General features: G+C 39.4%; 1 protein-coding gene across 11 annotated transcripts in view; it reads right to left on the bottom strand.

Moving 5' to 3' along the window:
* Positions 1 to 21,132, bottom strand: part of LRRC28 (leucine rich repeat containing 28) — a 54,120-nt gene extending 32,988 nt beyond the window's left edge. Inside the window, exons 1-6 of one of the 11 annotated variants that reach the window (XM_085588950.1) lie at positions 21,044 to 21,132; positions 20,367 to 20,663; positions 18,585 to 18,802; positions 14,885 to 14,925; positions 12,255 to 12,292; positions 11,361 to 11,498 (exon numbers count right to left, since the gene is read on the bottom strand). In XM_085588950.1, coding sequence (XP_085445076.1) covers positions 11,361 to 11,498; positions 12,255 to 12,292; positions 14,885 to 14,925; positions 18,585 to 18,752 — 385 coding nt within the window. In that variant the 5' untranslated portion in view covers positions 18,753 to 18,802; positions 20,367 to 20,663; positions 21,044 to 21,132. The remainder of the gene's footprint in view (positions 1 to 11,360; positions 11,499 to 12,254; positions 12,293 to 14,884; positions 14,926 to 18,584; positions 18,803 to 20,366; positions 20,664 to 21,043) is intronic. The other 10 variants (XM_085588954.1, XM_085588947.1, XM_085588948.1 and 7 more) reach the window with 10 other exon arrangements.
* Between the last annotated feature and the right edge of the window lie 4,802 nt (positions 21,133 to 25,934).

Raw genomic sequence — 25,934 nt, 5'->3', positions numbered from 1 at the left:
TATATCTCACATGTGTTTGAGCCAGGCAATCAGTAAAGGCTTATCTTTACAATCAGATAATCAGCAGAAGAATTCAGTGATGACAGATGAGTTACAAACCAACGTTTTATTCCATTCCTTTACTTAGGAAGCAGGTCTGAGATGAAGCACTATGCGATTACTTGAGCTGAGGTTCATTTCTCAGAGCATGTCCTCAGTAACAAGTGGCTGCTCTAAGACCAGTCAGAGGGAAAAGACTAAACCAGAAGTGCCATCCTGCTGCTCCCCCGATGGAGACAGGCTGATGCACGCATTGCACAACGCGGAGAATCCGCCTCGTGACCGCCCCAAGGGCGCTGCTCAGAACCTGACTGCTGCCAGCCCCAGCACGGAAAAACCCTGGTATCAAATTCCAAGGAGCCTTTGCTGTGTTCTCAGTAAAGGACTCAGCATGTTGAGGGAAGAAGTTTCAAAAGCAGGGAAATGACACCTTAAAAGAAGTTACAATAACCTACATGAATTTTCTTTTGATGCAGATTTTTTTTTTTTTAATGTAAGAATAAAGGTAAAAGATCCCAAAGATTCCTTCTTGGGTTAGGTTGAGCTTTTTCTAACACACAAAAGCAAACTAAATCCCCCACAATATCTTCAACACGCTTTATCATAATAAACACAAAAGAGATTACATGAATTTTCACCAGTCCTGATGACAGTTGCAGAGCAAAGCAGCCAGACAAGCAACGAGCCATCACACTTTCTCATTTACCAAGATTATCAGAGATGCCACCATGAATTTTGGGGGTGGGAGGGGATTTGCCAGAGCTATGAACAGAGTAATGATCTATTAAGCTTTATAGCCTACTTGATAACTCATATAATTAAAACAGCTAGAAATGTTAGGTTTTATAGTCTATGGAGTTTTAGATACATTTATGTAACTAAGACCTTCAAACACTCCAAGCAGGAATACACAGAATTGCATCCCTGTAAAATGGCATTTCTGGTAGTCTGTTTTTCTACACCTTAGATTCAACTCCACAGGAATAAGATTGACTAAAAGCAACCAAAGACCCTCTACTTCTTCCTCTCATTTGCTATGCAGATAATAAATTCCCATAAACACCACAAATGGAATAACAACTGAATTCAAACACAACTGTAGCCACTTGCAGAAGAATTTTTTTCTCTTGTATATAACTGTGTCACAATGAGACCACCCCATAAATTTCAAACCCAGGTTTTCAAACAATCAAAATGTAAGAAACAATTCTATGTGACCTTCATTATTTAGGTCTCTGTGCCAGGTCTAATCAGTTCTCATGAGCACATTCCACTTCTTAAAAACAGACTGTAGAAATACATTTTTCAAACTAAAAGGAACACAACGCATTGTTTTGATGCTACAGCCTGAAGCCCTTTATCTGAGTTTTATCAAAGTATATTCTATCACTGATCAAAGCAGCAATGACAACTTAATGTTCTCTAAAGTTATATATTGCTGTATAAACTTCCCACTTTTGCCTCGTGGCCCCTGGCTCTGCATGACATTGGGGAGACATTCAAAGGTCAGAAGACTTCCTTTCCAAACCCTCGGTTCCTAAGCAGCAGATCTATCCATGGCAGACTCAGTTCCCATATACCCTAAAAATTTCAGGTTGTCACTTCTCCTGTCAGATGTTTGAATGACAACTTGGTACATTACTGTATCAACTATCTGTCTGTCTAGCAGCATTTCCACATCACCCTATTACTCATTTTATTGTCATCTCAAGACCGTTTCTCACCCTAGTATTAAAATCAATATTTAATCTTAAATTCCTTTCAATTTATTGCTTTGCATATACCACGTAACTAGCTTTTAAAAGCAAAGTCTGGAAGTTACTTGGACATGCAAGTCTTTCCCTGTAAAAAAAAAAATCTGTATTTTAACAATTCACTGAGAAATCTCAAATTGAGTTTACTAGAAAAATGTTATGCAATTTTATGTTTAATGAACTGTGTTGAAATGAGTTGTACTTAAGACTCGTTATTTAATAAAAAGGCATATGAACATGCAACATAACTACCACATTTCTACACCCATATTAAGACCTCCAACATCTTCACAGAGTTTTAATCTTCAGATGAATGGTTGTCAGGATTACTTAAAGCACTCTCTAACATCTTCAAAATTCCTGCCTACCCCCACAAACAAGAGGAAAACCCCTGGAGAAACGAGGCTTACAGTCACTTGAGAAATCAAGGACTGCTAGCAGAACAGCCAGGATTTGAGAGGCAGCACCAAATCTCTGAACAATAGAGAATCCAGTTAAATCTGCTCCCATCCTCTCAGGAATGTGAGAATCATCCAAGTAGCCCCATTAGAAGCAGCTCCAACTCCTTTATCTCCTATCTGAGAGCCCTCGAGGGGAACAGCTACGGGGAAAGCCCATGGCCCAGAGCTCAGCAACAGACGTGTCCCTGCAAGGATTCTGATTTTCAGGAGCACTGCTAAGCCAGAAGCTCAACAGGCTTGGGAGCACCACCGGAATAATTACTTTGGCTCTTCCTGCTCCATCCTGGTTTCACCTACATCTCATCAGGCTTCTTAGGAGCTCCTCTTCAAAGGAGGGAAGGAACGGGGACGGGTGGAGGGGGTGATTCTGTGAGTTTGATGCATGGAAACCTTTCACTACAATCTCACATGGAACAGAAGGGAACAAATGGCAGCATTGGCCCATTCTCAGAATCCAGTTTCAAACTGAAAAACATGAGGATCTGGGATTTGGAATTGAGAATAAAATCAGAACTGAAAATAAAAAAATCAGGCAACAGCAAGGCACAGGCAGCCTCACAGGGACACAGTGTTACCCTTTACAATCAGGTTTGTTTAGCAATCTATTAATAAAGTAATTAGTGATCAGAACTCAGGTGGTGTCATTCTGAGATGTCTCTGTCCAGACAGGTGATGCCACCCTATCTGTCACTACAATCTGGCAGCCAGGAAGAATTGCCACATAAAAAGGGAACATTTACAGGTCAGTCTCTGCTCAGATCACACAAAGGAATTCCAAGAAAACAAGGATGTCTGAGACAATGATGTACAGTACCCAGCTGCCAGACACTCCTGGATCTATTAATGAACTCAGTAATTACATCAGCATACTGCTCATGTTTAAATACAGTCAAAACTCAATCAGGCACAGATTTTTTTTCAAGTAAAAGCATCACCAAAAAAACCTGAGATTGAGCCAAAATCATTATAATCTTGCTAAAATGTGCAAGAAAGAAGAAAAGAATAAAAATCAATAAAGTTATGTTACAATTTCGAGTGACCTCTAAATATTATAAAACTAGTATTGGAAAGCTCAAAACACTTGGTCATTACCTTGTGCTACAACAGGATTTTAAGCTTCCAGTTATTGACATAAAGCCTCAATACCAGGCTTCAGTTTCAGTTTGTGCCTCATCTTTTTTTCTGATATGAAATGACCACAGAAGTTAAAATCTGTTTCATAAAATTGAAGGTACTTGAAAATGTAACACACTGAACCATATCACAATTTCTTTTTTTAACTAAGCCCATGCTCATTAAAGGAGCCTAATTTCTAAATACATTTTCCAGTGATTGCTGAAAATTAGAATAGCAAATTTTAAGATAGAATTTTCTAGTCCAATAAGCCTGGTACACAAAGCAATATTTGAATCTCTAATTTAAATGTTACAATGAGAGATGCTGATGGCTTCCTCCAACTGGTTCCCATTAGTTTTCACATTACTGAATTACAACACATACATGCTCCGCACATGCATTTCTGAGGACCTGCTGTGCACCACCAGAATGAGGAATACCAGGAATACCGCAGGCCATTGTTGAAAGAGATACTTTTGTTGGATTTTTTGTTTCTTAACGTCATTTCTGCTACAGTTACGGGAAATATTTCAGTTCCAGTGCACCCAATAGAAGCCCATCTGGAAGAAGTGTTGGAACAAAAGCCTATATTGGAACAACATTTTTAACCATAAAATATAGGTCTGGAATTTTTCTGACTATGTTTATACTATTTTTGTTACCAGCATCCAGTGACATTATGAACCTTCCGTGGTACACTGAAAAATGTTGTACGACAGTAACAAAGAAGCTTTTAAAACCCCTCAACAGGGGGGAAGTTGAAAAGAAAATAACACTAAGAAGGGGCAAGTAGACAAAGAGAGGACAGTGAGCAGCTCTATGCACAGATGACTCATTCTGACATTCTATACAGGTGAGGGTATTCAGGAAAAACTTCAGTTAAGGAAAATTTCCAGGAATTTAGTGGAATTCTTTTATTCTCTGTCTTCACTTCCCTCCCCATAAATTTCAAGCACTCAGAAGTACTAGTAGTCCTCCAGAGATTTTAACCCAAACCAAATGTTTGAGCAAGGCAGACTGTTATAAAGTCTGAAGCAACCAACATCCTTTAATTAAACAGGTACCCCTGTGTTTGGACGTGCAATGAAGTTAATCCATAAGGAATAGCAGCTGTACAATACACTGCCCTGTGCTTTGGTCACCTTTGGCAGTCTCAAAGTTCAACCCCAATCATTTCCCATCCACGTTGCCATTTTGTTCCCAACTCCTCCCTGCTGTATTTTTTTTTTTTCTTAAAAAAAAATCAGTCCTTAAAGGCTGCCTGGATAGAGCTGTATTGGAGTTTATACAAACCCAAAACATTTAAAAGCTTTTCCTCCTAGAAATCTAAGGAATGACTTAGAGATACTATCAGGTATTTATATTGTGCTTCTGGATTAATACAGTATAATTACCAAAGCCTTACTAATCCTGATGTGAAAAACACAACACAGTAGCAGGCAAATGTGGGTAAGTTTTGCATTGATTTAGGAAAAAGTTATAATTAGTTGTTGAACATAGGAGGTAATGTAAAGCTTAGTATACTGATCCTTGGTTTTGTACAGCAAACTGAAGTTAGAATTCAGTGATTAAACAGAGCATATATTTTACAGATCTGTGCAAAGAAAACCTTGTTTTTAATAATTAGGCATCAACTCCTTCACAGAAAACAACATATTATTATGATAATTAACATTTTTATTTAGGAGGCCATGCTCCTTTAAATAGTTACATACTTGCAGAGTGCAAAGCTCATGTAACCTAATCTGTGTTTTCCTCAAATCCCCACAAGTCCATTTACTTAAAAACACCACGCTGCTGGATGGGTGCCTGGCGTACCAAACCTGTCCCGTCGTGCATATTTTTATCCATGTTACTAAATTAGGAAAGCAGAGTGGACTAAGGTTATGCCAACTTGGAAAAAAGAACAGGGTCTGCATCAGTTTCTGCCTTTGCTTTTCAACTCACAACCATTATATAAAAAAAATCTGAGCTTTATTAACTATCAAAGGCAATCTGCCCTAACCAGAGACAACAATAAAAGCAGAAGGGAAATCTGCGGGGAGCAGGTAAGAAGCCAAATTTATTCCCCTGATTTTGAAGCCTCTAAATCAAAATGTGGAGCACAAGTTAAAAAATTGAGTTAGGACCACATATTTTCATGCCAGGGTCTAGAGTAAGAATTGAATTACTGGCATGCTGTACCCATCAGTGGAAATCTACTGTGAAAAGAAGGGAGGGAAGAAGTCGTGTTTATGTGCCTTTACTTAAGATTTACTGAAATCCCTTATATTGAGCTCTATTCAGAATTCTAAGTTGGGTATTCAAGAAGTCTTTACCAGTTAAATATTGGTATGAATAGTAAATACAGATATTGTACTTCACAGCAACATTAAAAAAGTGAGAGAAATGAATATGCAGTTTTCATATCTGAAAGTTTCTCCTGCCCCCAATTAGAAAAGCAAATTCCAAAGCAAAGCAGACTTTGTGATAATCACTCAACATTCCAAGGGTTACTGTATAAATAGACAAAGCAGCAATCAACAATTATAGTTTGATTTATAATTTTAGTAACGACTGAACCCTCCTTGTCATTACACTGAAGTTACCATGCAAGAGAAAATTATGTAGTATTTATCTATAAAAGTTACGTATTTCAAAATTTATCTTCCTGAACTCTTCCAGCCTTCTGGAAGCACAAGCTGGTTCAGTTAGTTACAAGAACTCACTGATCTTACCGCTATTAATTTCCTATTAACTTAGAGGCTTATTCATTATGGAGAGATAATTATTAATTTCCTAATAATGGGTGGGAAGACTCAATCCTCCCTAACATTAAATATGATCAGCCTCAAAAAGGTGTGGTCTTAACAAATGGAATGGGAACACCCAAGTTCTATTTCTGGCTAACACTGACTCCTGCTGTGCCCTGGAGCAAATCACTTCTGTTAAAAACACTTTTTTTCCACTCTGTAAAATGAGGATAACACTCCCTTATCAGCTTCACAGGATCTTTCTCAAATGCTTTGAAGAGAAAGTTTTATAAGCCTACAAATGTATTTTAATGAGTCTTAAACTGATTATATTTCTAAAACAATTTGCCTTAAAAAGGAAAAGGATTTGAAGAGAACTGAAAGGAAGGGTCTCTGTGCTGTTAACCTCCCCTAACATTGCAGCAGTTTGCACTTTAAATACACCAAAGGCACACAAATTCATTTTCCTTCAGTCTGCCCAAAGGAAGCAAAAGGCAACAAGTGGATGCAAGCTGCAGGAGCTTCCAGAGACAAGACAGAAGTGTGGATTTGCAGTGGAAGCCACACTTTCCTTCTGCTGGGGCACGAACCTGCCCTGGACTCTGGCACAGACCTGCACCCCTTCAGCTACGGCTGCTCCACCACCTGCACTTCCCTCTAACATTCCAACAAACACCAATCCCACTTCCTTACAAGAAATTTGCTATTATTTGGTCACTTTTTTTCTTGGTCAATGCACTCCGCTTTTGGTTTTTAAAGTTCCTGAACAACAAACACAAAGGGAACCATGGTCTAGCCCATGTAAAGACAACTGCTGATTTTTTTTCCCTCTTCTTAAAGGGAATTTTGCCAAAAGATGGGCTGGGATCACAAACCATACCCTCTTCTTTAATTACTTAGCTTTTGCTCTTGACTTGGCAAAACATTAAGCTTTTCATTTCAGTAAATCTATAATTAACTCCAGCATGTGCTGAGTAAACATAACCTCACTTTTAATTAAATCTTAGAACAAGATGGTACAAAACTTGCTGTTTCTAAAGAGAAGTACCTCTCAAATAATGGGGAAAAAAATCTAAGCCTTGTCAAATAAGAAACTTGACTCCAGATTTGAGTATAATCCACCTTTTAAGTTATTTGTTCCCCAAGCATGCATTCCAGCTATAAGACCAAAATGTAAACCTGAAAAGCCACCACTACACATCAAAAGACTCCAAGGCTAAAGTCAAACCAAATCAAAATGGTAACAGCAAAACAGAGAACTTTGGCTTTAGGACTCTTCAAGAACAATTTTTATAATGCATCTCACTGGATTTTTTTTTTTTCAAATGACACAATAACTATTATACAAAGAGAAATATTATTTCTCAAGAATGAAAGGAGCTGAAGTATCATATGCATTATGAGCACCAGATACAAAGGGGAACTATCTAGTTAGTAATTTGTGAGTGAAAGAATTCAGAAAGATTCAGAACATTTCCTTCTGACTGTACATGCCTCTAGAACTAACTTTACAATTCTAAGTTAAAATGAAATACCAATTCACTAAACAAAAGGAGAAATCTCTGAAAAACTAAAGTTCAGCTACTGTGAAAACACAGTGTCATGTCTAAGTCAAGCTCTTACATGAACTAATGTAATGTAATAAAATAACATCTTTCGTTTGTGCTGACTTCTTCCAGTAACATCTTTGGTGTCACACATTTCCAAATGGCCCTCAAGACTTTAGATTATTTAAGTACTACATTTAAATAGTAGAAAACTTCACAAAACTTACTTCATGTTCAAGAACTGCATTTACCAGAGCGAAATAAATGAACCAAGAAACTGTTAAAGACAGCAGCTACAAGATTTACAATTTGCAGAACAAAAAAATGTTGTGCATTTAAATGAAAACAAGCCCTCAAGAGAACTTTAGAACATTAAATCTCTTTTTACTTATCTGCAACTCTTTAATCAGCTCCTCTCTGAAAGGCAGAACCTCTCAGGGATTCTGATTACCCCAGAATGCAGATACTGAATACTCTGCATTAGACAGAAACTGGTCCACTTATTAATCTTATCTAAAGTATATTCAAAATATGACATTAAGGGAATTCCACAAAGCATTTTCTTCCAGACACTTGCTATTATATTTCAGTTTCAACATGCTTATTCTGGACAAATTTTTCCCTTTACTTCACATCAAGTTCAGCTGAGTCAGCTCTGAGCAGTTCTCACAACAGCTGAGGAGGCTGATGGAAGCCCCCTCAGCAGTGGCAAATCAAACACAGCCTTGAGGCCAAAGCTCAGGAGCTGACCCAAGGGTGGCAGCGATTTGGGAGTGTTTGCTGAGCACAAAGGAAGGACTGTTAGCCACACTACCAGAGTACCACTGCACAGAGGGTGCTTCTCCCATCTCCAAGGGACACCATTTCCATGCTTCACCTCATGCCCATTTTCCATCATCAGTCCTGTATTGTCTGATTTCTTCAGGAAGCTAAAGCTGGTATCTTCACTGGCTGCATGTATTTTTATCATTCTCTTTCATCTCCTCCCTTAAGATAGTTTTTTAAAACTCACTGAACAATCATGACCATACCAGAGAAAAGCAGAGTGGTTGTCATTATTAAATTATGCCATGATTTATTAACACAAGTACTTAGGAGATTAAGACCTTGCCCATCCCAGTGCAGATAAACCACAGCACAGGCTCAACCTCTATCAGAGTCTGAAGAATCTCTACAATCAGACTAGAGGCTTAAATCTAAATCTTAAATGCACACCACTTCAGTTAGTTTAAAATTTGATTTCTATAAGGCAAATCTTAAAAATGAACACTGAGAACACAATTGTGGAACAAAACCATTAAAAATGCATAATGAATCAACATATGCTATTAATTGCATTGTTTCTTCCAGCTCTTAATCACAATTAAGGAAGACACAGCAAAGAATCATTCTTAAGAATTAAAATGTAATAGAACAGTGGGGTTGTTCAGACACATAATAGCAAACATTTACCATCCAACTCTTCTGTAGCTGCAGGAAAGATATTTTTTAGCAACTGATTTAGGATATTATCAAGAGTATCTTCCTAGATATCCATGGAATTTTGAAAAAACTGACAGTACTTTTAACACCAGACACTGCGAATGGAGACCCAGGAGAAATGCCAGGGCAACCACTCTGAAGTAATTTCTATAAATGACTGTCATCTAAACTCAAAAGCTCTTTTTAAATGCAGATCTTTAAATTCTGCACAAGTAGAAGCTAAGTCATATCTTAAATGGTTCCTTTTTATAAATTAAGAGCCATTTAGAGCTGTCTTTCCCTGGCAGTGCAATGTCTGCTGCACAGAAAGCAGTGAACAGGCAGTAAAATGATGCACTGCAGAAATCCCATCCTAGTTCAGCTGAACTTTGCCAGCTTTCCCAACAGAATGCTAGCTGACACTATAATGAAGATTCATGCTACCAGTATAATTAAGGTTGAAACAATTCATCAAAATTTATTATTTTGCTCTCCTTTTCCAATTGTTGAACGTAAGTGTTATTTGAAACCCTATTTTGTTTTTAATGAAGTCTTTGAAGTCTTCACAATTTTACAGAGAACATCTAAGAAAACACACTTGGAAACCTTTGGGAATTCCTAAACTTTTGTTTAGGAAACAGTGCAATAGATTAACTCTCCAGTGGGCAAATAATGCAGTGTGAGTGAAAGGCTAATCCTGCTTGGGCTGGTAACACTTGTGTGACATCAGTCCCACTGACAGTGACAGGATTAGTACCAGCAGCAGCAGTGGCACAAGGGACACCACCACAAACACAAAGGCCACACACTGCTGCAGTCCAAGTGCACAAGCAGGCAGCACCAGCAGTATTCCTAAGCAAGCAAACTTGTCATGCACACAAAAAACACATTCAGGGACAATGCTCAGGACCAAATTTTCTATAAACTTCAGGAGAAATTTAATGCAGCAAGTCTCAGCTGATACCAGTTCCTAATCAAATGTGGTAGACTCCAAATCAACTCTTCAGTAATGTAAATTATCCTTTTGAAAGTCTTTTTTGGAACCTTTTTAAGTTAATGTGTGAAGTTTTGCAGAAAATGTGTCACTTTCTCTTTGAACAAGTCTTTTCTTTCATGGTACAGCACCATAAGGTAAATTATCTTTGAGGAACATAAAGCACACTCAAGTCACTCCTTTCTTTTGAATGTAGGACATCTGAAAATTGATGGAAATTTTATTGGCCCAGGGTCATAATGTTTAACAGGTTTATCTAATTTCATTCCAGAGCATTTACATAGTCATATACATTTTTTTTTCTTTCTAATCATAACCATCCTTTGACTTTTTTTAAGCTGTCTAGAAAAGTGCAAGGAAAGGACAGCAAGATTTCTGCACCCAAAACTTCAAGAAACATTTACAGTACATTTCTTGAGAATAAACAATGTGAACTTAAAACACATGAAGGTCACATTGAGAAATTAGTTAAAATAGAGCCAAGAGCTAATCCTGTTAGATTAAGTTAGACCAGTTTTTTGAAATCATAGCCTTAAATTTTTATCATCTCTGCAGATCAGAAAATGCAAATACACCAGAGAAAAATTAAAACCTAAAATTAAAAAAGTATTTGAAAATCACCATCATCTTATCTGAACAGATATAAGGGTGATGGAAGAGTAATAATGTTTTATCTGCTTATCAAAGTATTTAGAAGACAAAATCATTCAAAATCTGCCTATGGCCAACTTTTTCTGACTTTGTGTCATATTTACTTTGAACAAGTTTTGCTTTTTTATTATAAACTATCAAGACAAACATTTGTTATCTACTGTCACAATGAGATCGAATTGCCATAGGCAAAGCTACTAGACATGTGTCTTTTTAGAAAATACGAGATTGGGGCTGTTGGGTGAAAAAAAAAAAAAAGGAGGAAAGGCCGGAATCCTTTCTATTGTGGAAAATTGGAAGAAACATCATTTTATCATAATGACAGTTGTCATTGGCATTTTGTGTCTTCTCAAAGAAGTTCAATATTTTCTTGATACGATGGCAAAAGCTGTTAAATAAATACATTTTTCCCACTTCAGCAGCATTGTTCAGGACTCTGCAAGCACACAGAGCACAGCTTTTCTCTAACTGGAGCACACCGGGAGCAATACAAAGTGCAATCCCTGCGAGTGCAGGGTGTAGCACTCGGAGCTCCCACAGCTGCCCACGTGGCAGGTGAAGCTGCAGGGCTGTGTCAGGGCTGGGACCCCAGACACTGCACTCACCTGCAGGGAGGTATTTCAGCTGGTTGTTTGCCAGGCGAAGGTGCCGCAGGGACCTCAGGCGGCCGATCTCTGGGCACACGATCTCCAGGGCATTGTCACTCAGGTCCAGAAACTGCAGCTTAACCAGGGAGCCAATGGCTTGTGAGAGAACAGATTAAAACGTGAATGTGACCCCAGAGTGACATGAAAATCTTCACAGGACTGCGAGAGGACAAGCCACAGCACCCAACAGCTGTGTCTGAGCATCTCGAGGTGTTAAAGCCAGTCTCACAGCTCAGTGACACCAATTGTGGAAATGCTGCTCTAGCTAACAAATAGCTCTGCTGGCAGTGAGATGGGTAACAAACACAGGGACGTACAGAATACTCCCATCTCCAGATCCTCCTCAGACAATTCTGCTCTGAAACCACCTTCTTCATTCTCTTCCTTTGACTCTATCCAATTTATATTCAGAAAGAGCCTAAATTGAACACAAATTCCTCAAGTTGGGAGCATAACTGCAATTAAGGCAAAGAAAAGAAACTAGTACATGTTCTTGCTCCTTTGGGTTTCAGATCTGTCATGCTCTAAACCAGCAGAGTATTCAGTGTGGTAACTGCCTGAAAGCAGCAGACACTCTGGATTTTTAGTTTCTGCAGATGAGTGCCATTTAGCATTTTCACTTTCTGCAATTAGAACTGGAGCAAACAGCATTTAGGTACATTTGAGAATTCATTAAAGGAATTTAACATAGCATAAACAAGGACATTATCAACTAAAAGCTACACTGGTATATTTTGTATGAAAATCTTTAATGTTTAATGGGAAAAATAAAGGAAAAGTAGGCCTCTTCAAAGAAGAAAAATGAATATTTTATGATTCCTGCCACTTATTGTGAGCTGGTAGATTACTTACCTTCAGGTACAACAACTATGTTATTTGAATGAAGGTACCTGGGGGGAGGAGAAAAAGCAGAGGACACCACCTGTTACCCTCAAGGACTTCTGCTACATAATCACTTTGCAAAATATCCAGTTTCAGACTGAAAGAGCACCCTCAAAGCCATTCCTCCCTATGACCACAAAGCTGTGGAAACTGTATAAACTGGCAATGGACAGGTATTTAAGTTTCACTTGGATTATTAAATGATTAGCATAAAAATAAAAGAAAATTACATACAATTATGTAAAACAAACCATGCACAGTTACAATAATAATGGGCTTTAATTTTGCAAGTCATATGGAGGAAAACAAAAATGGAAAAGAATAAGCAGAGAGAATAACCAGAATAAATTATATTTGATCACCAGGTTATTTGACACTAAATGCTGGCCAAGGTAAGCAAAAAAGCCCACACCCACACAAGTTATACAATTACAAACATTTTCCCCTACACATAAACTCTCACACCTTTAGTGAAGAAATAAGCACATGATCTATTCACCGAAAATGGGTTTTTCAAAGTTAAAGTACATTTTTCAAAAGAAAAACCCAATCTTGCACATGGTTATTTATGCAGCTACAGAGGGTGGCCAGATCTCTCACTAAGAATATTCAGCACCCTCTGATGGAGCACTTCCAGTACTTCTGGTAACATAAACACTGATCTTAGATTTTACACATTTCATATTTCAATCATCATTGCTGCAAAAGAACAATTGGAGCTTGTAGAAAATAACAGTAACAAAATTTTCCAATACTGATATCCAACTGTAAAGGAATATTGAGTACTCAGTGTTCAATTGCTTCGGCACACAGGAATTATTTTCATGGCATATTTTTTCCTGCTGTATTCCAAGAGCATTTCCTAAAGTAGGAACCTTTCTTTTCAGGGAGACAGAACAAGGGAGAAGACATAGAAACATTTCAGCTGCATGGGGCACCTGAACCTTCTCCTTCTCTTTAAAAATTGTACTTTGCTAAAAACTTAACAAATATAAGAATAGCATACATTCTTGTAGAAACATAGGATGAGAATTCTCCTATCAATTTCAGCTGCAGCTCCTGAAAATATTTGTGAACTAATTCACTTAAGCTAAAAAATATTATGTATTTTGTATTACGAGGAGCTACACCTCATAATCCAGCATCAGGGGCATGATATACAAAGAACAACACACAAGTGAAGGATGTAACTTTTAGGAAAATAAAAATAATTTGTCTCTCAAAATTGAGAGCTACTGTACCAAATTATTGTTTAAATAAACCCTTATTTTGTGGTCTCTTCCCTGAGAACAAAACACCTCTCATTGTCTCATCAGAAACTGACTTGTCCTATTAGAGCTACACAAACCACAGGCCCTTTGCAGCTCTCTCCAGACCACCAGAATGTGTGGGATAATGGTGGCACAACTGAGCTTGCTGAACACCAAATAATTAGGCTTGACTCCTATAAATCAATGTTTGTGAGAAATTATTTTAAGCTGTCATTTAAACAGGTTTTCCTAAAAGCAGTATCAAATAACACGGAGGTTTCCTGGTGCCCCATGACATCAAATATAAAAATATTAATTCTACTACTTCAGAGCACAAACACTCTCAAGACAGAGGCATGATCAGAGAGGATTTGCTCTTGAGTGAGTCAGAGACTGCAGTGACCCACAAACCAGTTCAGTTACACTGTGGACACAGGCACCAGAAAGGTCAAAGGGCCACGTGAGGGTTAAAGGGCCACCTGAGGATGACAAGATCAGGCAGCTGAGGGCATGGACTCCTCAGATAAACACCTCCTGTGTGGAGCTGGCCATTGAATAAACAATCAGTGCTCCACCAGTTACTCATCTGAAATTGAGACAAAGGGCTTAAAAGGGGAGAAGAGGGTATCCTTTTAACCCCCCACTGCCAATCCTACCACAGAAGGGAATCACAACTTTATAAGAAAAAAAGGGGAAGGAAGAAAACATTGTCTCAGGGGCTTAATTAAATTAATTGTCAAAATAATCCAGTTCATGGGACATCCATTTTTTGGACAAGACTGGATTAACTGCTCTGCCTACAGCAATCATTATTCCACAGTTACTACCCCTACATGCTGATCCCTGCTCCTATTTGACAAACTGTGACTTGGTTCCAAAAAATGATTACTACAATCAGCAAGACTGAGATCATAAAACCCCTGGGAGCTGGGGTGGGAATGAGCAGCCAGGGATGGGCTGGAGGCTGTAACCTGTTACTCTGGCTCTGTCACAACCCTCTGACCACTGCACTGGGAGGTTCCAAGGGTTTATCAGTGTGACAAGTCTACACAGAATTTATGGGGTAAGATTTTTTTCCCTTATCAGTATAGACACTGGTACAAAGGTTCTTCTCATATAATAAACAAGAAATTTTTTAAATATTAAAATTGGACTTAATACACTTCTGTCAGAAAAAAAGTCCAACAAACAAATTTAGAAAACACAACAAAAAAATTACCCTTTCTTGCCCTCCAAGAAAGCCCTCTGCACTTAAGAGAGAAATTATGTGCAAGTAATAGATTCTAGATTATTTTAAGATGAGACAGATAAGCATAATAAAAATATATTAGAACTCCTACACAAACTCACAATTCCACGAGGTTTGGAAGCTTCTGTGCAAGGTTTTCTGGCTGAAAGAGAGTTAGAGATTTTTTTAGGTTTTGAAACAAAAACCAGACACACAAACATTGTGTACCTAAGTCATTTTAACCACCATACTATAACATGTCAGCAGGAAAAATGGTAACAGGGAATGTCTATACAATACCCTGGTTCCATACCCAAAGTATCCATCAGAGCACTCCTATGTATCCTGGGTGAGCAATTCACTACTGAACAAAACTGGAGCCTGGAAGTGACATTTTCATGTCCTCAGCAAAATGGGAGTTAGATTTCTGAGGCTGAAAAGATGGATTACCTCACCTCCTTTTGAAAATATATTCAAATAAATGAGTTGAAGGCAAGAGATTGCTAAGAAGTTGCAGCCTTTACAGACTTCAAGCAGAACAAGAACTACACAAGATGTCTAACCAGAATGTATTTTATAATGCTGCTAAACTGGGAAATGACCTACAATCTTTGTGTAGCTTGATCAATTACCACCAAGCCAGAACTGCTGAATCCATCAAACTAGATTTTCATATTTACATATTAACATGCATATCATTTCCTAACTGCCAACTGATCCCTAGCTGTAATTCTCTTCCTTGGTGGCATTTTTAACTATGAGCACATATCACAAAATTGGCTTCACAAGCTTCAGATGTCGTGTTGGAAACTATACTCAAAATTATTCAAAGTTAAGACAGTTTTTATTGCTTAAGAAACTTGCTTTAACATAGATAGCTTTTACTGAAAAAAGGGGTTACAATATTGATATATGCAGAAATGACTGCATTTCAAAAGCAGCTTGATCACATAATTAAATTCCTGTTAAAACTAGAAATGTTCATGTGAATAAACATGATGTATGATACCTTAAATAGCTATAGCATCTAAAATACGTGACTTCGTGCTCATAAGTTGACGGTAGAGGAATGTGCCGGCCTGAAGAGGGCGCTATTCCCAGGCAGCCAGCGCGCCCCGGGCTGGGGCCGGGCGCGCGAGGACCCGCGGCGGTGACGTCACCCGGCAGGCGCGGCCGCTGGTCCGGCGCTGCCCCCTGGCGGCGGCCCCGCCGCGCCGCAGGGACCGCCCGGGCCGGGCCCGCAGCGCGGCTCCAGCACAAACACGATCCAGCCCCAGCTGAGAACGGCCGGAAAAACCCACCGCACGGCCATCCTACAGCCTTTATTACAATAAGGATGTTAACCTGAACCACGGACTATTGTCACCATTTCACTGCTGCTCTGTCACAACAAGGACAGCATCACATACTCTGAGGTAGGAAATGAAGATCGATTATTCTTGATCTGGCTTCCGACAGAGCTAACAAGGCAAACGCCTATTTCCTTTTAATAGATGAGGAAATTGGGTACTGGAAGGTTGATGTTATCAAAGATTAACTGAGAAGTGGGAAGATTTGATGCTGGGATACTGGTGTGCTGTATGAATCCTTGATCCATTCATTATGTCACAGCACTCCATCACTTCCATCTTGCCAATGGAGACAAAAATTAAATTATTCTTAGCCAAGGTAAATTCTGTCAGCATAACTATCCCAGACATTTCATAGGAATCATCTGTCAAGGACAAGAGTCATTTGAGAAGAGTAAAGAACAAAAGCTGATTTAGTAATTTATTTTCAGAATTCTGAAGGAATGAACCGGTGGGACAAAAGTACCACCTAATCTTAGAGAAATATGGTTCAGGTTCCGTTTTGATGGTTTTAAGTAACACTCATGCAATTTGAAATGTTTATTGATGTGCTACTGCTCATCACCTTGCATTAGAGAAGTATAAGGAAGACACATCTTCCTTCAATAATTTGTTTTCAAGTATTCTCAAATGAGATTTCCATTCCTCCCACTGCCCCAGTGTACCTGACTTACTATGACTTTACTAAAATTGAGGGCCTACCAGTAGTGGACATGGAAAAACCTCTTTATGAAATTCTGCTCTGTAAAAATAGCTGTGATTTCTGTTTCCCCCAGTTCCTCCTGTTTTTTCCTCTCCATCAATCTTTAACCTATTCTCTCAGGGCATGCTCGCTGAAGGTCCCTTGCTGCTGCTCTCTAGGTTCTCTCCAGTTCACCCAGGCTGTTCACGAGTATGAAACTCTCTGCTCCAGCTTGTGCTTTAACAGTATCAATAATTACTTCCTTCTGCTTTTAATTGAGATTGTGAAACTTTCCACGTTCCAAAAAGACATCTGCCTTTTTTTGTAACATGCTGCTGACTTGATCTATTTTGGTCCACTACAACTTCCAACATCTCTTCTGTGGAACAGATGCTCAGTGAATGACACCCAAATTTGTTTGCCTTGTTCCAACAATAGTGCTGAGCACTTGAATGAGAGCCCAACAAGGCACATTATGAGCAAGTTATCCTGATTGCTGTGACTGTAATCAAGCTCTGCTTCACACTGTTTGAAAGCAATTTTGCCTAAGTATGACCTACATTTTAACTTTTGTTTCAGTTTCTTTATCCAGGTCTTAACACTTTACACACAAAACCCTCCTTTTATTGTTTCATCTTTTGAGCAGTGCAAAGTTTGTGAACCTTACTGCACTAAATCATCACTGAATTTCACAAAGAGTCAAGGCAGAGCTGTTTACAGCCTTTTGGCTAATTTTGTAGCAATTTTGATTTGTAACCATGAATCCTATCCTTCTGTTAAATTACTACACATTATTAAATTACTGCCCAAAACTAGAGTGCTAAAATAATTCTCTACAGTAGATGTCAACTTAAGTGACTCATTCAAGATGAAGAAAAGGCATAAAATCTTCAGAATCCTTTCAGCTTTTGGCCCTTAAAGTGGAGTACTGGACTCGTTCTAGGAAACCATGAAAACTGTACAATTTTGGTGAATTTTAAGTTGTCATGCCCTACAGCTCCTCTACTATTGCTACTATTTTACCTCTCATTCCTTGGAAGAGGCCACAAAAAAAAAAAACCCAACCAACAAATCCAAACCAATCAAGCAACCAAAAATGAAAACTTGGGAGAATTGAGTCTATTGACAGTGGCAAGTTCTGACTCTATCCTATAGAGTCTTACCAGCTCAGAACATCTCTCACAGTTATTTAACTGCCCCACACTGAATTTTGAGATCACAGCATTGACTCAGGGTGAGAATTGTATCAGTTCAGAGAAGAACAACAAAATAAGAAGAAATCCCAGAAGAAAATCCCACATTAACTGTGACATGTAACTGTGTTCTCTAATTAACAGCAGCCCACAGACACAAGTTTTTACTGGCACCTTAACAGCAGGGCTGGAATTAGACCCTGGGATTGACATTGCCTTTGAAATTAGGCACACACCAAGGGAAAAAGTAATTCAGCCTAATGAAGCAATGCAGAATAGACTGCACAGCATCACCTAACAGCAGAAACTGACCACTTATGGGAATAAAATGTATAGGTTAGTAAAAACCCCAACAGAACAAGCCTGACAAGAAAAGCCCCAGAAGGTCCTGACAGCTTGAAAAGGGTAACCATAAAATGTCTTGAATTCCATTTATTATTCTCTACATTACCTATGCAAGTTCAAATACTCATATCTTACAGCTGATGACAGCGTTCAGGGTCAGATTCTCTATAATATAATCCTTTGTTTTTCTGTTCCAAAAAACACAATTGCTAAACACACAGACATTAACATTGCAATAAAGAGACTGTCGTACCAATGTGGTCAGGGAATTTCTTTTCATGTAAAGTCTCTCCAAGTACTGCAGCCCCTCATCTTTCAGTAACTCCAGAGGGAAGTGATGGAGATTTCGGTAATTTAAGAACAAATTCTTGTGCCTTTCCAGCTTTGCCTCAGAGATTGTTTTACACAGTTCTGATGCCATGACTAAGCACCACGTCTACTGCATCGCATCTTCTGAGAGCAGACCCATTTCTAGGAGACAAAAAAGGAAAAGAGCCCAGCATTACCAAGGTGTAGCCATGCTTCTTTTGCAGGAAGAGTTCCTGATTACACATTATGTGGTAATTTATCTAAGCACACCTGTTCCAGTTAATATACAAAGTCCCCAGAACATCCACACCATAAGCTATGTTAGAAGCAAGCCTTTGATTATTTCTGGATTAAACTTTAGTGCATTATAAGACCTGAAATAACAAAATCTTTGGGTATATGTAATGCTTTTAGCTTCATACATGTCTGATGTACCTTTCAGATTATTTTGTCAAAATTGCCACCACAAGAAGAAAAAAAAAAGCAACTTCTATTGACCATTACTGATGTCCCACATCTATCTTGTCACATGTGCTAAAAGAAGAACGCACAGATAATAAAAGCATACAATTAATACAGGATTTTAGTCCCAGATTATTAAAAACCACCATAATCTTTTAAGGCAGTAAAACAAAAGGCAATGAAAGTTTGAAGTGCTTTCCCATATAAAACTGGTGGAATAATTTACCAGTTGGAAGAGGTAATTGGGATAGATAGCCAGTAAAGCCATTTAAAAATAATACACTAATATATGAGAAATCTGAAACTTGCAGTGAGAAAATTTATAAAGGGTTAGATAAGAGAGCAGATTTTCAGCTCGCTCTACTAAAAATAAAACCAGAGAGAACAAAGTGTCATGCTTTAACTGACAATTTCAAAACCAGAAAACAAATGCAGGAAGGCAAATTAAAAATTAACACATATCTGAAACCTGACTTTATTCAACTTGTTTTTCAGATATAACCAAAATTCAAGTAATTATTATCCTGTCTAGATGCAAACAACAGCAATGCTGCATCTTTTCCACTATCTCATAAAAAACATAATAAACCCAGACTATTCATTAATTTAAAGTTACCATTTTGCTACAGACTTCTGTGTATAAATTAATTCTCATTAAAGAAAGGCAAGGACTCAAAACTGCTTTCCACCAATAGTATTTTCTATTTTAGTTCACTCCTTCACTGAAGGAGAGGTTTCTAATCATAACGAATATTGGAAGTGAAGGTCCTGAATCATAAATCCCATCTGATGATAGGCTTGGTACACAAAACTCCAGCTGAAGAGTGACAACCCAACCACACATGTAAATCAAACTACTTCATTAGTTTGAGTAGAGTCCCCTTGATTCGCAGATAACAGCTCTTAGCAGTGATCTGTGTCCTTCTGGAGCAACACACATTTGTGAGGTTTTTAAGAGGTTTTCAACCATTGCCTTCATCAGCTGTTTTAGGGAACAGGGCACGGACACCAGCCCTTGGCACTCCTAACATTAAAGCTCCAGAAGGGCAAGGAAATGAAACCATTACAATGCCCAACTCTAGTTCTGTGATCAGCATTAAAATAATTCCTGGAAAAATGTTAAAATTTTTAATCACTTTAACAGACTCAGAATTTAATAGTCTGAGTATTTATTATTACTCTCTACAATATAAGACAAGGTAAAGGAAAGCTTATCTTTCTCTGATTTTTTTTACATCAGAAGCTGAGAAATGACAAAACATACACATAAATATCCAACAGCCTTCCCATTTGTCCAGAGATGGTTTTCAGGTGTCCTGCACTTGTGGGCTTCTCTTTACAGAGTTGTGACTCCATGTAACAACCGCACATTTAGCCACGGCACACACGGACACACAGACACGCAACGCCACGGATGCAAAGTCCAGTCACAATCTACTTTGGCTCTTACTTCAGAGGAACCTCCTCCACTTCCACCACCAGCCAAACTTTTTCTCTCTCAATTATCTTTTTCCAAGGATGAGGTGCAGCCTGACCGAAGAGGAACAGCCACAACCATGCTCTTTAAGAACAGTAAAAAAGAAGGATGAGGGATGAGAGCAGTGACCGCGGGCCTGTGAGGGGCCGGGTCCTTCACGGAAGGCGAGGAGGGAGGGGAAGGGGCACGGGGGAGAGGGGGTGAATGAGGGGAAAGAGAGATGGGAAGGGGGAAAGAAGGGGGAAAGAGAGGCACCGGACAAGGGGGACACGGGGAAGAGAAGTAGAAACGGGGAGACAAGGGGGGAACGGGACAGGCACGGGGGATGGGGCCCGGCCACAGCGCGCACCCCCTCACGGAGAGGCGCCGTGCCCGCGCGGTCCGGCGAGCCAGACAGCAGGGGCAAAACACCGTAAACAACCTCCCACCGCCAGGACCCGGTCACCTCGGCCCTGGCCCCTCACCCCCTCAGTCCGGCCGGGTCAGCGCCACTCACCGGGGCCGCCGCAGCGGGAGCGGCGCCGCCGCCGGCCCAGCGACCCGGGGGCGGGACGGGCCGCGCGAGACCGCGGCGGCCGCGCGGCTCTCGCGAGACAGCGCCCCGCCCGCCGCGGGCAGCAGCCAATCACAACGCCCCGTCTCTCCCGCCTCCCTCAGCCAGCCAATGGGAGCGTGCCTCCCCTCAGCGCCACGCCCGCCCCTCGCTGTGGGCTGAGGGGTCGCGGTGTGCGGGTGATTCTGGTGTCTCTGCGGTGTTCGGGTGTCCGGGTGATCCCGGTGTCTCTGCCGGTGTCCGGGTGTTCCCGGTGTCTCGGTCTCTGCCGGTGTTTCGGGTGTTCCCGGTGTCCCACTCTCTGTTCCCGGTCATTCCCGGTGCGGCTCCAGGAGCGAATATTGGGGCTCCACTTTCCTCCCCGCGTGTTCACACAGCCCCCGGTGCTAACAAGTCATCCCTGCTTCACCGCTGATAAAGGAGAACATCATTTGCTGGTAAAAGCTGTGGTCAGGGACCATCCGCTACCTGTGGTGGAGCTGCCGCTGCCTTTTATTTCTGTGTTGACACAGAGAGGAGGCGCTCAGAGGGTCCTGCCTGCACTCACAACCTGTCCGTCACCACCGTTTTTACCCGTGACAGTTGCCCTGTGGAAATTTTTGGATTTTATGTGTATCCACACACACTAGGATGACACATAAAGGGCTTGTTTGTGTCTTGTCAGTTCTCTGCTGACAGCAAATTCCCACATCCTCAGGGTATTTAACATCACCGGGTATTAAAAGGTTGCTTTTTGTTGAAGATCACCTATACAGATGGCTTTAAAAAGAGATCTTAGCTGCAGAAATCCTCTTTCTAGCTTCCAGACTAATTAACATAAACTGATCGTAACAAGATTCATGCAGCAGGTCTGCAATATTACCAAGATGAGCACCTTGCAGAAGATATTTCTTCCATATATTCACATAACTTTCACTTGAAATAAATCAACATGCAGAAAAGCTTAAGATCTTTTCTCTTGCAGACTCATTTCTCTCTTTTTCAGTTCTAAATAAAGAATAGCAGCTCTTAATGGCTCATTTGTCATTTTCCTGCACTTGAAAGGCAATAATTGATTGTGACAACTACACTTGCTCCATCTTACTTTGCAATTGCAGTCTTTTTGGAGTTGTTTTTTTCAGAAAAAATAATAGATTGGGTTTTGTTGAAATAATTTACCCTTCAAAATTCACCATCCTCCATATTTATCATATCATTCCTTACACATGATTTCTTACTGTGGTTGATAGCGCTTGTCTATTTTTTCCAGCTGATGTTAAAAAGTGGCCTGCTTGTAGACCACCATGGTTTTAAAAACAGCAAATACATCACACTTCTTAATGTCACTTTGGTCTCACTCTACAAATATCTGGGAAATTAAAAGTTTAGCTTGTTTCAGACCAAAGTAGAAGCTGAATATGAGGACTTTTAGCAGCACATTCCTCAGAATTCAACGTGTCAAACCAAATGTACTTCTCCAGGATACTGAGTCATTGATCAGGACAGAAACTGTTTCTGTCTTCTTCTGAAATAGAAAAGGAAATATCAAGATTTTTTTTCCTGGGAGACCTGCTTTTAACAGAGCCAGGATACTTAATGTGTTTATTTACACATGTTGTAATGGTTTTGGGTTTTTTAAGAGAGTAACAGGTAGGAGACAAGATTACTGCACTCTGATATTGTTGAGAACAAATTTTGTCTGTTCTTTCCTGCTCATACCAACACACTTCACTTTTTCTTGTGTCTTTCCCCCTGAAAGGTCACTCAGAATTCTCTGTTTGTTGTTTTGTGTAGCCTGAATCATCACACCCATTCATTCTCTGTTTTTTCCCCCTCAGCCAATGCCATGATGATCTCTGAAAAGTGCTGCTCTCAGACCTGAAAGCTGATCTTGAAGCTCTGATCCTGCCCAGCACAGGTGTCCAGTCTTGCTCATGTAGTCACAAGGCTAAAAATGATAAGTAGAGCAGGGATACTGGAATCTGATCTTCTGGTGAGGAGAGCATTTGCCTCATGGTTGCCAAGGCATTCTCATCTAACGTGTCAGACTAGTGCAATCTCTCTGCTAAGTAAATTGTACTGTTTCTTTACCCTAATTTAATTCTTATTTTTGTGCTTCTGAGAGCATGAGGGGCTTGACTTTTCCATTGTGCTAAGAAGGATGGTTGATCTTATCTGTGCCTACATAAAGAAACCAATGAAATTTGCTTTGAAATGCCAGTTTAAAGTAGACCTATTCAAGTAGTTTGCAGTTGTCAGTGGCTTGAAGATCCACCACCATCTGGTGGTTTACTAGAATAAATCCAGTCATTGGAGCAAATGGGCACAGCTTCACTGGTGATCCCTTGTGTGTGCTGAAATCACACAAGTCAAATGAAGATAGTGTGAATAAAAAGAGATTATGCTATACCACATTTATTACACAAGGCAACTAATTGAGACGGACAACTTTGGGGAGATGCAATTAGAAATACTTTTGCATAGTAAAACTTTATGCAAACATTTTCTTTTGTTTTGCCAAGTGAAACAAGAAGAAATTTTTTTTTTGAGGTTTTTATGACAAGCTTCTTAGCTCTCAGTGTCACAGACCTACAAGATCCAAAGTGTCTCAGTGAATTTCTGATTTAGAGTCCTGAACACTGTGAGGTTCCACCTCCCTAATAATTCTGCATGAGTCTTTTCCACCCAGTGCTGTGGATACCACTTACATTGAATCATGTGCATTAAATTAGACTTTGTAAATTTGGAATATGATAAAAATACCCACTTTGCAATTAAAGGTCAGTTTTTAGCAGTAGGAAAATTCAGTGTGATTGATGCATGACAGCAAGAGAGCTTCTCCTTTAAGGTCAGGTAATTACCAAGTATTTTTATTCTCTGCTCTTCAGTGTGTCAAGTAGCAGTACAAAATTTGCATTCTTGGACATCACCGTGTTCTGAGAATTATAGTGAAGCAAAAATCTGTCAGTAAACACTAAGCTCATGCAGATATGCTTGGTGCAGAGAGGTCCTGTGGGCTGGAGGAATCTTCTAGGCACAGATCAATCCAGTGATCAGCAGATGGAGTTTCAGCTTTCTTTAGGTTCTGGTGTGTACAAGTGTTAACACGAGTGTGTGAAGCAGTAGTGACCCAGCCTGGTGCATCTGCCAGATCTCACAGCCAGCAAACATCTTTTCTATGCTCAGACTGGAGGAGGATCTGCTTAACACATGCTTGGGACATTTGGAGTGGTCTAGGAAAATGGCAGAGCTCTCCTTTACATGAGGCAGAGTCCCAGCACAGGGCTGAATGGTTTGTGCTGTCCTACTGTCTTCTGCTTATCCCTAGAAAATGAACATTGCCTGGAATTTTGAAAGCTCTTATGCAGTTGAATATGCAATATCATTTTTCTGCTCTTACAGACACCAAAGGGTGTTTTTCTTCCTCATCTGAGGACTAATAACTTCTATTTATTAAATTTCTTCCATTGTTCTTTGAACAGGAGCCAAGGGCCTCGTGTCATCATCAGGTTCTGTGAAGACTTGAAGAAGCAAACAGAACATTTCCATTTCTCTTTCTTGTAGAATTTTAAATCTTAATTCTTCTTGCCCTTGTTTTCACTTTTCTATCTTATGTAAAATGTTTTCAGTGAATCCAGATTTCATATACATAATGATACAAGATTCAGTTGATATAAATGTCAAGAATTTTGAATCTGTTCTTTCCACAGGAGGTTTATTTTGCATCATGCATAATTTGTTAATTTGTCTCTTGTACCAAAAAGAAAGAAACTCTGTAAAATGTTTGGTCTTTATTAATGGAGAAAGAATCCATTCTTCAGAAAAGTCCTTATTCTTCTTGGGAAGTTGTTTGTAACTTTCAGTTAGTAATTTTGGTTTAAGGACAAAGCTCTCTTATTGGAGTGGAATAAAGTTACAGTGACTCATCACAGTACTGCTAACTTTGATTCCATAGATGTTTTAACTCTGGCTTTCTGCAGCAGTACAAAAGTGGGAAGGCAGATGGAGCTCCTGCACACCAAGTACCAGCATGCCAGTATTCAACATTTAGCCATCATCCAACTTTGGCTCAAGTCTGTTTATTTCCAGTTTATTCTTTATTGTATTTGTTAAACTTGAATTGACAACTTTTTCAATGGCACAGTAATGCTAGTGAAAAACCTGATTTCAAAGGAAGTTATTTGCACTGCCTGGTATGTTTCAAATCAGCATTGCTCAAAATGGAAACTTTTAAAACAGTTTATTGCTAATTTGGGCTGAACTAATTTTTGAGGGATATTTCCTGGTAATCACATTGATTATGTTGTGTAATAGATTCCCAAAGAAGTAATGGAAAGCACTGGTCATTTGTACAGGCTGCATTTGGAATGGAACAACCCTAATACAGAATAAGCAAGCAGTGGATTTTGTCCCTGATCATGCAGTTTCTGCTCATTCTAAATTCCCACTGATCTAATTAATCTCAATTGGAAAAAGAACAATGCCTCACTGACTGCCCCAGAAAACAAATTCCTCTGTTAATGTGTTAAGCAAATATAACAATAGGCAGAATGAACATTTCTGCCTCTGCTCCATTGGGAAATCTCAATATGGAATCACTGCAAAGGTACCAAACCAGCCAGCTCTCCATGGCTTTTCAGCTGTTAGTCCTTTAAAGACTGAAAGGAGCATGAGGCTGATGTAGAGATATTTTGTGTTGCCTCTTGTTGACAAGATAATCATGGCTTTCAAATTAATTTCAATTAACCAAATATTATTTTTCAACTTCCTGGCATTGCTGTATGTCACAAATGCATAAATTAATAAAATTGTGTTTATTGTTT

Source organism: Lonchura striata, chromosome 10 (genome assembly GCF_050655825.1).
Source record: "Lonchura striata isolate lonStrDom1 chromosome 10, ASM5065582v1, whole genome shotgun sequence".
Taxonomy (NCBI): Eukaryota; Metazoa; Chordata; class Aves; order Passeriformes; family Estrildidae; genus Lonchura; species Lonchura striata.
This window is presented reverse-complemented; position numbering and strand designations above follow the sequence as displayed.